At 44.9% G+C, this 13,733-nt stretch overlaps 1 protein-coding gene and 1 long non-coding RNA gene across 13 annotated transcripts in view; one reads left to right on the top strand and one right to left on the bottom strand.

Moving 5' to 3' along the window:
• MEIOB (meiosis specific with OB-fold) overlaps window positions 1–10,085 on the bottom strand; it is a 14,717-nt gene extending 4,632 nt beyond the window's left edge. For 2 of the 10 annotated variants that reach the window (XM_053957347.1, XM_053957337.1), the window contains exons 1-8: window positions 9,998–10,085; window positions 9,087–9,164; window positions 7,892–7,973; window positions 4,600–4,657; window positions 3,279–3,410; window positions 2,662–2,734; window positions 2,088–2,283; window positions 438–538 (exon numbers count right to left, since the gene is read on the bottom strand). In XM_053957347.1, the coding sequence (XP_053813322.1) occupies window positions 438–538; window positions 2,088–2,283; window positions 2,662–2,734; window positions 3,279–3,410; window positions 4,600–4,657; window positions 7,892–7,960 (629 nt within the window). In that variant the 5' untranslated portion in view covers window positions 7,961–7,973; window positions 9,087–9,164; window positions 9,998–10,085. The other 8 variants (XM_053957344.1, XM_053957346.1, XM_053957342.1 and 5 more) reach the window with 8 other exon arrangements.
• LOC128796068 (uncharacterized) lies at window positions 10,073–13,733 on the top strand. Of its 3 annotated transcripts, none has more exons than XR_008433714.1 (4): window positions 10,076–10,159; window positions 10,835–10,966; window positions 11,040–11,187; window positions 11,840–13,733. It is a non-coding gene; the product is annotated as an uncharacterized LOC128796068 (long non-coding RNA). The 3 variants fall into 3 exon arrangements; XR_008433716.1 differs by having other exon boundaries at window positions 10,079–10,159; window positions 10,861–10,966; XR_008433715.1 differs by lacking the exon at window positions 10,835–10,966 and having other exon boundaries at window positions 10,073–10,159.

Raw genomic sequence — 13,733 nt, forward strand, 5'->3', positions numbered from 1 at the left:
TTTTAAAACTATTTCAACCTATTTCCACTCCACTGGCATTCCTGCTTGGCTTTAAAAATGGATCATGCTCTTCATTTTCCTGGCCCCCTGCTTGTGGAAGAGACACAACAGCCTTTGCAGCTGGTTTTAAAAGTCATTTCCTGAATTAGCTCAAATGTCCACATTAAAAAAAAAAAGGAATTATTTGGAACTGAGCTTCATTTTGCCATCCATGAGCCAGCAGGCTGTCAGCAAGCCATAAAACTACACAAGATATATAAGGCCACTCTAATGAATCTCTTTCTTAAGTCTTTTCAGTGTACATTGCTGCCTCAGTTGCCTCCTAAATATCAATATATTTAAATTAAAAGACAGGTTTATGGTTAATTAGTGTGTGTTAAGCTGATTTCTTTACCCGTGTTTGCATTATTTTTTTAGTGAATTAAAGAACATTTTACCATACTATTGGGAAAGACCTCTCTGTTTCATCATACAGCTTTACTTCACACCTCTGGCCTTTCCTTTTGTCTGAAGTCATAAAATACTTTGGCTCCCCAACCTTTAAGAAGGAAAAGAAGTAGTCATTTGTCCTCTATTCAGTGTTTAGAAGAATAAAAGTCATAACCTAGAAAATAAAAAGGTTAGAAAAGAGAAGAAAGACTGTAGACTACAAAAAATGGGATCACTTAATTTTCCCTTCATTTTGTTGATAAAAATCTCATCAAAGGGTGTGTGTGGTCATTGTCACTCAGCTGCCAAGCTGAACAAGTGGAGTCCTGGCCACTGTGAGGCTCAAAATTCACATTTACACGGATTTCCAATGAAGTTACTCATGGTAGAGCACAGAAATGCTCCTCACTCACTGCCATCACAGCCCAAAATCCACATTTACACAGATTTACAATGAAGTTACTTGTGGCAGAGCACAGAAATGCTCCTTACTCACTGCCATCACAGCCCAAAAGCCACATTTACACAGATTTACAATGAAGTTACTCGTGGTAGAGCACAGAAATGCTCCTCACTCACTGCCATCACAGCCCAAAATCCACATTTACACAGATTTACAATGAAGTTACTTGTGGCAGAGCACAGAAATGCTCCTCACTCACTGCCATCACAGCCCAAAAGCCACATTTACACAGATTTACAATGAAGTTACTCGTGGTAGAGCACAGAAATGCTCCTCACTCACTGCCATCACAGCCCAAAATCCACATTTACACGGATTTCCAATGAAGTTACTCATGGCAGAGCACAGAAATGCTCCTCACTCACTGCCATCACAGCCCAAAATCCACATTTACACGGATTTCCAATGAAATTACTCATGGTAGAGCACAGAAATGCTCCTCACTCACTGCCATCACAGCCCAAAATCCATATTTACACGGATTTCCAATGAAGTTACTCATGGCAGAGCACAGAAATGCTCCTCACTCACTGCCATCACAGCCCAAAAGCCACATTTACACGGATTTCCAATGAAATTACTCATGGTAGAGCACAGAAATGCTCCTCACTCACTGCCATCACAGCCCAAAATCCATATTTACACGGATTTCCAATGAAGTTACTCATGGCAGAGCACAGAAATGCTCCTCACTCACTGCCATCACAGCCCAAAATCCACATTTACACGGATTTCCAATGAAGTTACTCATGGCAGAGCACAGAAATGCTCCTCACTCACTGCCATCACAGCCCAAAAGCCACATTTACACGGATTTCCAATGAAATTACTCATGGTAGAGCACAGAAATGCTCCTCACTCACTGCCATCACAGCCCAAAATCCACATTTACACGGATTTCCAATGAAGTTACTCATGGCAGAGCACAGAAATGCTCCTCACTCACTGCCATCACAGCCCAAAATCCACATTTACACGGATTTCCAATGAAGTTACTCATGGCAGAGCACAGAAATGCTCCTCACTCACTGCCATCACAGCCCAAAAGCCACATTTACACGGATTTCCAATGAAATTACTCATGGTAGAGCACAGAAATGCTCCTCACTCACTGCCATCACAGCCCAAAATCCACATTTACACGGATTTCCAATGAAGTTACTCATGGCAGAGCACAGACATGCTCCTCACTCACTGCCATCACAGCTGCCAGCACGTTGAGGACTCTCCCATGGAGGCTTTGTCCATTTGCCACAATGTCCCCCAGGGAATAATAATCCTGAGGGTCCTTGACAGGCAGGTGCAGCAGAGCCAGGAGCCTGGTGTCTGTGTCGTAGCAGGAAGAGGTTTTAACCACAGAGTGGTTTTCACTGAGCAATAATTTGTAGCCACTAGAACAGAACAAATCCCATGGATCAGCACAGCACTCACTGAGGTATCAACAGTGTAAAATGTTCATTCAATTAATATGAAAAGGCAACTTTATTCCATTATAGTTTTTCCTAAAGGTACAAAAAATTCTTGTAGATTTTACTCAAATAATGGAATTTACTCTGTTTAGTAACAAAGAGCATTATTGCTTTATGACCTTCTGTTTATTAAATATATTCTCCTTTGAGATTTGACCAGACATTGTTGAGCACAGGAGGAAGGTATAGCTATGCAAGAAAACACCAAATATTTCTACCAATTTCATGTGGCTGGGAATTGAAGCAAGTCTTAACTTTGATATTTCTAGAAAGAACTACCACTCCATGCTTTAAATTTACCTAGGAGTTACAGGGTTGAATTTTTCTTCTCTTTCTGCTTCCTTTGACTGAATTAAAGGATTTTCGATTGTAACTAAAATAAAGCATTGATAAGTAATGTTAGAAATTAATTACAGGTACAATTATAGATATTTTTGAGTGTACACTCTGTAAGCTCAGAAGTTTTACCCAAACAACCACAGGTAGCAAAATCTTTCTATGAACTTAAAAAGATAAAATCACATCCTGTAAATAAATACAGGAATTTTGCTGTGGTTTTATCAGAAATCATAGCCATATCTATAACTGAGGGAAGACAATCACCAAACTGCTTTACAGCTTATTTTCCATCATGTTTAAGACCTCAATATAATGTGAGATTTGACATTTGATTAACTGCAGGCCAGCTCTGAGCTGCTGCACTCACTGGGTTTCTTTTGTTGACATATTTACTGGGCTTGAATTGAAATCCTTGGAATCTTGTTCCTTTCCTCTTTATATTGAACAGAACTGCACAATTTGTTTCCAATTAGGCTGTTTGTGAGTCCTCAGAGCAAAACACAGCAAACTCACCAGCACAAGCCTGATTTCCATGCAAACAGAAACGTGGTAGGAATAAATGAAATAAACAAACTCACCGCAGTCACCAACCCTGAAGCTTTCTGAGAGGGATCTGATGTACTCTTCTCTGCCCCAGGACTGGACGTTAATGAAGTAAGCTGGGGAGTCACGAATGGTGAAATTGAAGGTGTATCTCTCAGTGCCAATGTCTGCAAAAATAAACAGGGCTGCAGCAATTCCTCAGCACAACTTGATTTCTAACTAGAATATGTGTATAAAAACTACTGTCTGGGGCTTTTCCTGGATTTTGACGGGAATTTTCTCCCACTAGAGGCCAGCAGGTGGTGCAGGAACACAGTGGTGTTTGGGAATGGGCTGCGATTCCTGCTGGAGTTGTACCTGTGCACCCCGCACGTGTAAACTTCCAGATCAAACAGGGAGAGGCGCAGGAGCTGTGCGAGGTGACAGCCAGGGCTGGCAAACACACAAGCGGGGCTCCTTTGTACACGCAGCCCTGTCCTGTAGGAGCGGGGCTGACTGATGCACAGGCTGCAGGGTCACTGCCAGGGCGTTGAATGGAATAAAGCAGAGTGTTTCCAGTGCTATGGAAAATGCAGGATGTTGGTGTCTGTGTCCCTGCCCTGTCTCATACAGCTAACTAACAAAGCTTTCCATGATGCAATGGATTACTAAACTAGCAAGGAAAACTCGAGTGATCCCCCAGAGTCCAGGTCCATGGAGCACACACACCAACACCCTGTCTGCAGACTCTGCACTAGGGTGCCACCAGTTTCAGGTGACAGTGATGACTTTCCCCTAAAATCTCACCCCTCCAGCAGCTCAGCAGGAGCCAGTGGCAGCAGAAAAACTGAGCCCTTCTCCTGGAGCTGGAATGGCTCTCCAGGACTGGAGGTGCTCCTGACAGTGTCTGCACCAACCCTGACTGCAAATTTGTTATTTCAATTTCCAGTTAACATTATTAATAACATACAATTCCCATTTTGTCCCAGACGAAGCTGTTGCTACTCAGGCCAGAAATTATTTGTGTCACTCCACAAGACGTGTCCTCAACATTTCTGTTTTAAGAGAGAACAAATATGAAGGCACCAGCTCATTCCAGCAGTATTTAAGGAAGAGTGGGTTCATATTGGTTCCATCTTCAGAGCATGAAACACTTCCATGACAGAGTTTTTCCAATTTCTAATTGATATGGTTTAGCCAAACCAATGCTGCTCTTTCATCTTGATTCTCAAACAGACACGATTTTTAGGAGTGCATTTTTATTCTATCCATTTTACACTGAGAAATCTGTTTATCATTTCAATCTTGATTTCAGTCATCTCTGCCAAATTACACTGCTGAAGAAAATGAAGCAAAAAGAGTTTAAAGGGACTGTACTTTTTCGGTCTGGAAAGCTTCTGACATCTGTTTTCCCAATAACCACCCCGATTACATTCTGAAAAATAAAAAGATTATAGAGTACAAGTATTAAACCCAGATGTAGACGATGAATTAGATTTCATGGAATTATACTCTGATGATGATAATAAACATATTTCTGGCTGGCAATCATTTTAATCTATTTATTCAACAGTACTGTATGAGCTAAAGAGTAAAACATAAACACATAAGTTTACTTTAGGAAAAAAATTTTGACTAATAAAAATATTAAAATAAATCCATCTGTTTCTGTTTGTGAAGAAAATGGGAGGACAAAAGTTCACCCCAAACCTTCCCAATTTTGGCTGTTCTACAGCAATCACTCCTCAGGTAGGCAGCAATGTTGTTGTTTCATGCTCTCTGCACAGGTCTCAGATCTCCTCAAATGTTCCATGGAAAGTCTGGACAGGATTTATTTTACAGTGAAGTGTCCAAGGTTTTCCTGGCTGTCAGCACCACGAGCCACACGTGTGCAGCCACAGGAGCTTGCCCTGGCCTCAGCCAAGCAACCTAAATTTCTACAGGTGCCTCTCTCTTGCTATCTTTCAACTGGCTCCAAGGGAGCTGAGGCAAGGAGCTTTTCTGTTGATTCAGACCAAAACCAATCTTATTCTGCTTTGCTAAACCTGTGTCTATTATGTAAAAACATCCTGTTCTCAATTGTCAAACACAACTACTGGGAGCAAACACACACATGTAGCTATAGATATATTACCCATCTATCTATAATACAACATAACAGCTGTGTGGTGGGTTGTTGTTGTTTTTTAGGTGGTCCTTGGTGTCAGAGAAGAGTTTTGAAGTGCTTGTTTGGGATTTAAAAGGTCAGCAAGGAAAGTCAGAGTGAGACAAGGGCTTGGAAGAACAGACTGACAGTGCAATACTGCCAGGATCCTTCAAAACATGAAGCATCCCTCATCAATTCCACTTCACAGAATCCTGGACTGGTTTGGCTTGGAGGGACCTTAAAGCCCATCCAGTGCCACCCCCTGCCATGGGCAGGGACACCTTCCACTATCCCAGGGGGCTCCAAGCCCTGTCCAGCCTGGCCTGGGACCCTCCCAGGGATGTGGCAGCCACAGCTCCTTCACAGAGCCCTTCTGGCAGTCCTGAGTGTCCCATTCCAGCAGAATTCCAGAGCCAGCTGGGAAGGGCAGGACTACATTTCAATAACCCAGCCAGGATTCATTTTGTCCAAGCGTGACCTGCTTGACTTCACTGCAACGACATTGACACGTGCTAAAAAATCAGCTCTCCGATTTCCTTGGGAGCACTAGAGGGAGCACGGGAACTGCCTTATCCTGCACGGATGGACACACTCAGGAAGAGGCCACATGTGTACAGCACTTCCACACTGAATGCTTTATGTCCACTGCATGCAGTGGGTCTGATTAGGATTTTTTTATTTGTTTTGTTTTGTTTCTTAATTTAAAAAAAATCTATTAAATCAGAGGGCAACATTCCCTGTGTCTCACCACCAAATGTCAAAAGAACTGACATTTAGGACGAGTGCCTGCAGAAATTAGGCTGATTGTGCCTAATTTCTGGTGTAAATATCCAATTTCACAAAGAAATCTGCCCTGGTCCTGCTGTAAATGTGTTCACCTCTGTGTCTCCAACACTGAGCTTACACGGGGAGCTGGCAGAAGGAATTGATCTGGCTGGAAATTGTTTTGGACTGAGGAAGGGAGAAAAACTTCCAGAGATCATTTCCTTGATCAGCTCATTGTGCAACTGCCCAAGCACTCGTTTCCCCAAAAGAGGAGGGGAACACCCCCCCACGGTGCCTGTTTTGGCAGAGCACTGCTTGAGGCTGCTCAACCAACTCGTGAACACGCTGCAAGTGTTTACACTTGAATCTCTTTCACTTTTTAAAATAAACAGCAAACTCATAAACCGTGCCATTTTGATACGTGTTCAGCTGCTTTAACGTCCTAACACAACACACACTGATCATTCTATCATTAATTATTATTTTATAAAAATACTTTCATTGCCGTGTGCTGCTAACTGCAATACTCAAGTTTTATTTGTAAAATAAAAGCTTTTACCTGGGTTAGTGGATCAATATTTGGGAGGAACTGTGAATGACAGGTTAGATTAGCATTGCTGAAGATCAGTTTGGATCAGTATGGCTCTAAGGGGATAGAAAACTTCTCTTACATCATCCCTTTTCTGTGATTCCTCTTTCATTTGTTAAAAGTAAATGAGAAAATAAATTGTGCCATCCCCAATAAAAAGCGGTGGGAATGGGAAAACTCCATGTTTTCACTCTTTTCAGGAACACCAGGACTTCCCTGGGGCAGGGGAGGGGGGATTCTGCCTCTGCTCAGGTGAGACCCCACCTGCAGAGCTGCCTCCAGCCCTGGGGTCCCAGCACAGGGAGGACGTGGAGCTGTTGGGGTGAGTCCAGAAGAGGCTCCAGGATGATTGGAAAGGCTGAAAGAATTGGGATTGCTCAGCCTGGAAAAGAGAAGCTTTGGGGTCACCTAATTGTGGCCTTCCAGGGGCTGAAGGAGCTGACAAGAAACATGGAGAGAGACTTTACAAGGGACGGAGTGACAGGACAAGGGACAATGAGAGAGAGTGGGCTTAGGATATTGGGGAGAAATCCTTTTCTGGCAGGGTGGGCAGGCCCTGGCACAGATTCCCAGAGCAGCTGTGGCTGCCCCTGGATCCCTGGCAGTGTCCAAAGCCAGGCTGGACAGGGCTTGGAGCACCCTGGGATGGTGGAAGGTGTCCCTGCCCATGGCAGGGGTGGCACTGGATGGGCTTTAAGCTCCTTTCCAACACAAACCAATCTGTGATCCTATGCAGACCCGTTTTTCATCCCAAAGAAACAGAACCAACCCTGCCATGGAACTGTGAGATTTTCACCCTGCCTCCCTAGCGTGCCGTGAGAGACTGCTGAGGTCACAGATGACTGTGGCTGCATAATGCTGACTCTGTAATGTCTTGAATAATGTCTTCACTAATTCAGCATCCATTTAAAGTGCTACAAAGGGGCCTCTGATACATGGAATTGTCCAGTCAATATCTGTGCCTGTGGTACCCACAGGCTGCGGACAACAACAGCATCAATTTTCATTTTGCTGCTTTGCACACAAAGAAGGGAAGGTCCTTTCTACCCAACAATTGCACTAATGCTATCAGTGCCTAAATACACATCAATTACATAATTTTGCAGTAACATAAGACAGTCAGATACAATTTCATCTGGGAACAAAAGGACCATGACTGTGAGACTTACAGGACGAGCGAGGTTTGGATGCAGATCTGAAAGTGCAACGAAGTCCCGTGCTGAACGAGAATGAGCCATTCTTTATCTGAAACTGGAGGAAACTGACTTAGATTTTGTAAAAATCCAAACAAATCACTTAAGACCATTCACAGTGAGAATAACAAGTTATTTTTTAACATAAATGTTTTGACCTAATAGCATCTGTTTTCAATAAGAAGCATTTCAAGCCATCTGAAGTAGACAATTCTTTATTGTTTGGATTTGGCGATGGAAGTTATGAATTTTACTGTGACAGCTCTACCTAAGCATCTCAAATAAAGGCCTGTAATTTTTATTTATTATTCATCATTAAATGACTCCATTAGCACCAGGCTCTGAAAAATATTTACTCTCCTTCTCTCTGGGAAGTCCAACTGAATTTAATGAGGCAGCTCATATTTAAAAGGCAATTTATATGTGAGGAAAGAGAAGTGTTGGGTTCCAAAGCACCTTTAATTGAGGTTTTGGACTAAAGATTAAACTACTTTAAAATGTGAGTTTATTCCTTCTTCAAAATAGAAAAGTTGGGAATTTATTAAAATAAAATTTGTGAAAACCAGTTCTTTTCAGGCTGCCAACATGGCATTTACTGCCCAGCCCTGAGAGCACCCAGGTTCTCTCTAGAGATGCTGAAGGGGGGCCATGGGTGCTTTTTTAGACCTTCTGAATGCCTTTTGTTATCTCATGGGTTCCTCAGAGAGATTTAGATACTTAATAAATGGTTGTCAGATTCTATTTTCTGTTGTAAAAGGAACCATGGCATTGTCCAAATCTTAATAACCTTTAATAGGAGACATTTTTCAGAGGATGCCTGTTCAATCTTTAGAACAAAATCCTGAATGGCTTTCACAGTCTTTATACCTGGAACCTCGTGTGAGAACTGTTAACCATTTCATCAGATATTAGGATAAAGATCTGTTGAACTAGAGAACAAATAATCCTACATTTTAAAGAAAAATAAGCAGTTCTCTGAGAACCAAGTGATTTCTCTAAAAGAGCATTTCAAATTACACTCTCACACAGAGACAGCCCAAATTTGCCTTACAGAAACCAATGAACAATGGGGCCCTCAAACCTGTTCCCATCCCATTAGATGGAAGAATTTATGTTTCCTCCTGTAGGAAAATTACCTCAGCATCCCTCCAAGACAGGGTAATATTCTCACCTCAGAAGCTGTTAAATATTGTTACCTGCTGTACCTCACACCAGCTGGGCCGTGTCAAAGGAGCCAGCACCAGAGCACCTGTATCAGAGCAAGATTAAAATGGTCATTTAGGATTTTAAATGCTCTGGGTTCTGAGAGCTGGAGCAGAGCTGCCCCACTCAGGGACCCCTCAACCTCCTCAGGTGCTCCTCAACCCATCGTGGACCCCTCAGCCTTCCTCACACACCCACCATTTCCCTCAAGTGCCCCTCACTGACACTTCAACCTCCTCCTGGACCCTTCAGCCCCTCACTGACCCTTTAGCCCCCTCAGGTGCCCCTCACTGACCCTTCAACCTCCTCCTGGACCTTTCAGCCCCTCAGGTGCCCCTCACTGACCCTTCAGCCCCCTCAGGTGCCTTTCACTGACCCTTCACCTCCTCGTGGACCCTTCAGCCCCTCAGGTTCCCCTCATGGACCCTTCAGCCCCTCAGGTGCCTTTCACTGACACTTCACCTCCTCCTGGACTCTTCAGTCCCTCAGGTGCCCCTCACTGACCCTTCAACTTCCTCCTGGACCTTTCAGCCCCTCAGGTGCCCCTCACTGACCCTTCAGCCCCTCAGGTTCCCCTCATGGACCCTTCAGCCCCTCACTGACCCTTCAGCCCCTCAGGTTCCCCTCATGGACTCTTCAGCCCCTCACTGACCCTTCAGCCCCTCAGGTTCCCCTCATGGACTCTTCAGCCCCTCACTGACCCTTCAGCCCCTCAGGTTCCCCTCATGGACCCTTCAACCCCTCACTGACCCTTTAGTCCCCTCAGGTGCCTTTCACTGACCCTTCACCTCCTCCTGGACTCTTCAGCCCCTCAGGTTCCCTTCATGGACCCTTCAGCCCCTCACTGACCCTTCAGCCCCTCAGGTGCCCCTCACAGACCCTCAGTTCATGAAGGAGACAAGATGGCGCCGGCGCAGTGGCGGGAAAAGGCCCCGCGCCCCCTCCTCCCTCAGGGCTGAGGGGGAACGTTCTCCCATCCCAGCTCGTTCAGCGGGATCTCCTGCAGGCCTGGAATCCCCGGTTCGAGGAGCTGACAACAGGGTTAGATGGGATTTTGGGCTGGAATTGCTCCCTGGCAGGGTGGGCAGGCCCTGGCACAGGCGCCCAGAGCAGCTGTGGCTGCCCCCGGATCCCTGCAGTGCCCAAGGCCAGGCTGGAGCAGCCTGGGCTAATGGAAGGGTCCCTGCCCATGGAACTCGATGGTTTTTAAGGTCCCTCCCAACCCAAAGAATCCTGTGATTCTGTGACTTACCAGCTCAGGAATTTAAAGTCAGGTTCATTCGACAAATACAAACACACCAGCAAGACAAAGCAAGTCACAGAAATCTCTGGAGAAACCATTCCCTCCTTCCTTTTTTTTTTTTTTTTCTTTTATGTTGGCTATGTTTTATTCCCTACTTCCGTTTTTTTTTTTTATGTTGGAAAAAAAGTTGCAGCCGGTATTTTATAAATTAATCAAAATTTCTGGTTTAAAGATATTATTTGTATTGATTCGCACCCAGTAGTCCTATACTTTCAGGCTCTGCAGAAAGCTGGCTTGAGCCGTTTTCTCCATTTATATTGAATATGAAATTATATTTTATAAAATCAATACCCTTCACTCCTGCATCATAAAAAACTTTACTCCTGATGAGTAATTTTATAACCCCAAGGTCTCGCCTATTGGAAGTTTTCAGCGTAGCCTGACAAATTCTGTGTGTTGACTCTGTATTACAGGATCTTTCATTTCTTCAATTAAACAGCTGAAAATGGATCCCACCTGTGCTCTCGTATTTATTGTGTCACAAAAATCCACAATAATTATCCCGTGCTGCTGACAAACAGGATGCCAGGGAACTGACAGCCTGGGTGGGTTTTTTTTTTTTTCTTTTTAGTTCACCTTTTATACAGTATGATCCATGGATGTAATTTTGTTTTGTAGGTTTGATGTCTCCACTGAACGTAACATGGCATTTTTTTCTGTCAGTTCTGTTGTTTTCATTATCTCAAGCTAATGAACAAGCAGAGGGTAATGAGCCTGGTGATGAGATCCTCATGGAACGGGAACGAGAACCTGGACACTGGCAAAGGTACAAGTCTCATTCTTACAGCCACGGCTGCAATGCAAAACAAGGAAAAAAAAAAACAACAATCCCTGAAATGAGACCTGGGGGGTGTCCACTGCTGCAGAAGGTGACAAATCAACAGCACAGCCCAGGGGCTCGCAGGAGCTGAGCTGGTCCAGTATCTCAGCAAGGTTTTGGTGGGACGCCTGCTGCAGTGGAGCCTTGCAGAAGCCACTGGCATCCTGAGCGTGGGTAGGTCCCCACTTGCAGCGGGTTTTGTCCAGGTGGAGCTGCTTTTCTGCCACAGGCACAAAGGGCAGGTGAAACCCGACCCTGCCATGTCCCCTCCAGGCCTTTGTTGCGTTTCAAAGCCACCAGAACAAGGGTGCTGTTGTGCCTCTCCTCGGCTCCCCGTAATCACCGGGAGGGTTTGCTTTGTGGGCTGCTTCCACTCCTATTTTCAATGTACATTTGGGAAAAAAAAAAAAAAAAAAAAAAAAAAAAAAAAAAAAAAAAAAAAAAAAAAAAAAGCTGCTTTTTACTTTCCCAGGATAGCTCCTGCTGGGAAGACGTTATCAGGGCCATCGTGACAGGATGCACAAAGGCAGGGGACAAAGTGAGGCCGGGTTCTTTCCCTCGGAGATGTCTGATTAGATGCTGAATTTCTGCCTTGCAGATACTGAGCCAAGGACTCGTTTGATGGGTGTACCTGTCTCAGGTGACACGGAGAATTCTGCCGTTCACACAGCACCTCAGGGACAGCCAGGGACTTCTGTGGTTACTGCAAACAAATAACACCTTTTTTTGGTGCTTATAACCAGCAAATGTCTAACCTGCCTTTATCCCGCTGATTTACAAAGCCAGCTGATTCTCCCAGCCAGGAATTTTCAATACAAACACTGAAGAGCATCTGCAAAAACAAATGTTATTCAACTTGTGTCCCGCTTTACTCAACCTTTCCTCCTCAGCTGACCTCAAAGTGGTCTCAAAAAGAAATCAGCATCGTTATCTTCCTTTGACAGCTGGGAAAACAGAGGCCAGAGAAAGGCCAGAGGAGGTTTCCTAAAATCCATGTGCCACACAGAACCAGCTCCCCTCTCCAGCACCAGCCCCCGAGGGAGAGCAACAGTGTTAATTCAGTGTTTTTCTGATCTAGTGCTTGATCCCTGAAAGCTCCAAGTGATTTTAACTCTCCAGCACTTCAGTGGCACTCAGCACTCTGCCGATCCCGCCTGTGACTGGCAGAGCCTTCCCGTCCTCGGCTGCAAATTGCCCAGTCCCTGCTAATTAGGCCTTCATGAATAGATTTATTTAAATTACACTCATTGGCATGGCCAAGGAGTGCAAATGCCATTTCATAATTCACTTCAGCAATTTGTTACGTGACCATCGGTACACTTTGCGTTCAGGGGAAGAAAGTCCAGCACTAGCAGGGACATTTCAGAAATCATTTCCAAAACCAGAGCAATATAAAAATATTTGCTCTGTGCATTTTCTGCTGCCCACAGCATTTACTGAGAGGGCTCGTTGAATATTTATACATCCTTAGGACCAAAAGAACTGGTAAAATGGAGAGGGGAGACATGTAATTTTATGTAATTGGCCTGACTGAATGCATTAAAAGCAGCAAATTATTAAAGGTGCTCAGTGGTTTTGGCTGATACCTGAACTGGCAGAGCCTCGGGAGTGCTGATGGAGTAATGATGGACATCTTCAGCAGCAGCAATGCAGGTGCTGATGCAGCCAACAGGTGCTCAGTGTGTGTTTAGGGATATTTAATCTAAATTTCTCCGAGTCTTTGTTGAGCTCTCACCCCAGCCTGGTTCTCCCCCATCCTGGTCCCCAGCGCTGGAACCATCCCAGTGCTGTTTCATTGGGAGCAGCAGCACCACCACCCGCAGCATGGAAAAACACAACAACCCAGAGCCTTGTTGTAAAATTTACACGACCCATGGCTGGTTCCCACCTCATCTGGGCTAATTCTGCCTTCCTGGGGCCAGGGAAGGTGCCAAGACCTGAGGCTGGTGCATGCACGTGGCAGCAGCAGGAGCCTGCAGGGAGCTCAGACCCCAATATAGGCATGAGCAAACAGAACCACATGCCAGGGGCTCTGCTGGGAATGCCAAGAAAAGCTCCATTTCTGGCAAAGTCAAAAAAAAAAACCAAAAAAAGCTTTTTTTTCAGGTGTAAATCTCTGTGGGCCATGTAGCTGCTGTGCCCGCGGGCAGGGAGGGAATGGCACTGTCAGGGCTGGAGCCTGGCATGGCATCGCTCCTGTCCCTCCCAGGCTCGTGATGTCTGCTCATCAGCGAGCCCAGCTCCTCATTATTCCATCACTAATTAATCCCTTCTGCGGCAGTGGTGGAGCAGGAATGTCACGGAAAGGATGTGGCACATCCCGGGGAGGAACAGCAGCCATCAGCACCAGGGCCTGCACCAAAATCATCTCCCCTCAGGTGCTGGGGCAGAGTGACAGCCCGATAGAAACACCACAGCTGACATCTGAGACCTTCTGGATCATCTCTAAGCCGTCAGCTTATTTTCAGTGTATAATTAGCAAATAAACTTAT

Source organism: Vidua chalybeata, chromosome 16 (assembly GCF_026979565.1).
Source record: "Vidua chalybeata isolate OUT-0048 chromosome 16, bVidCha1 merged haplotype, whole genome shotgun sequence".
Lineage (NCBI taxonomy): Eukaryota > Metazoa > Chordata > Aves > Passeriformes > Viduidae > Vidua > Vidua chalybeata.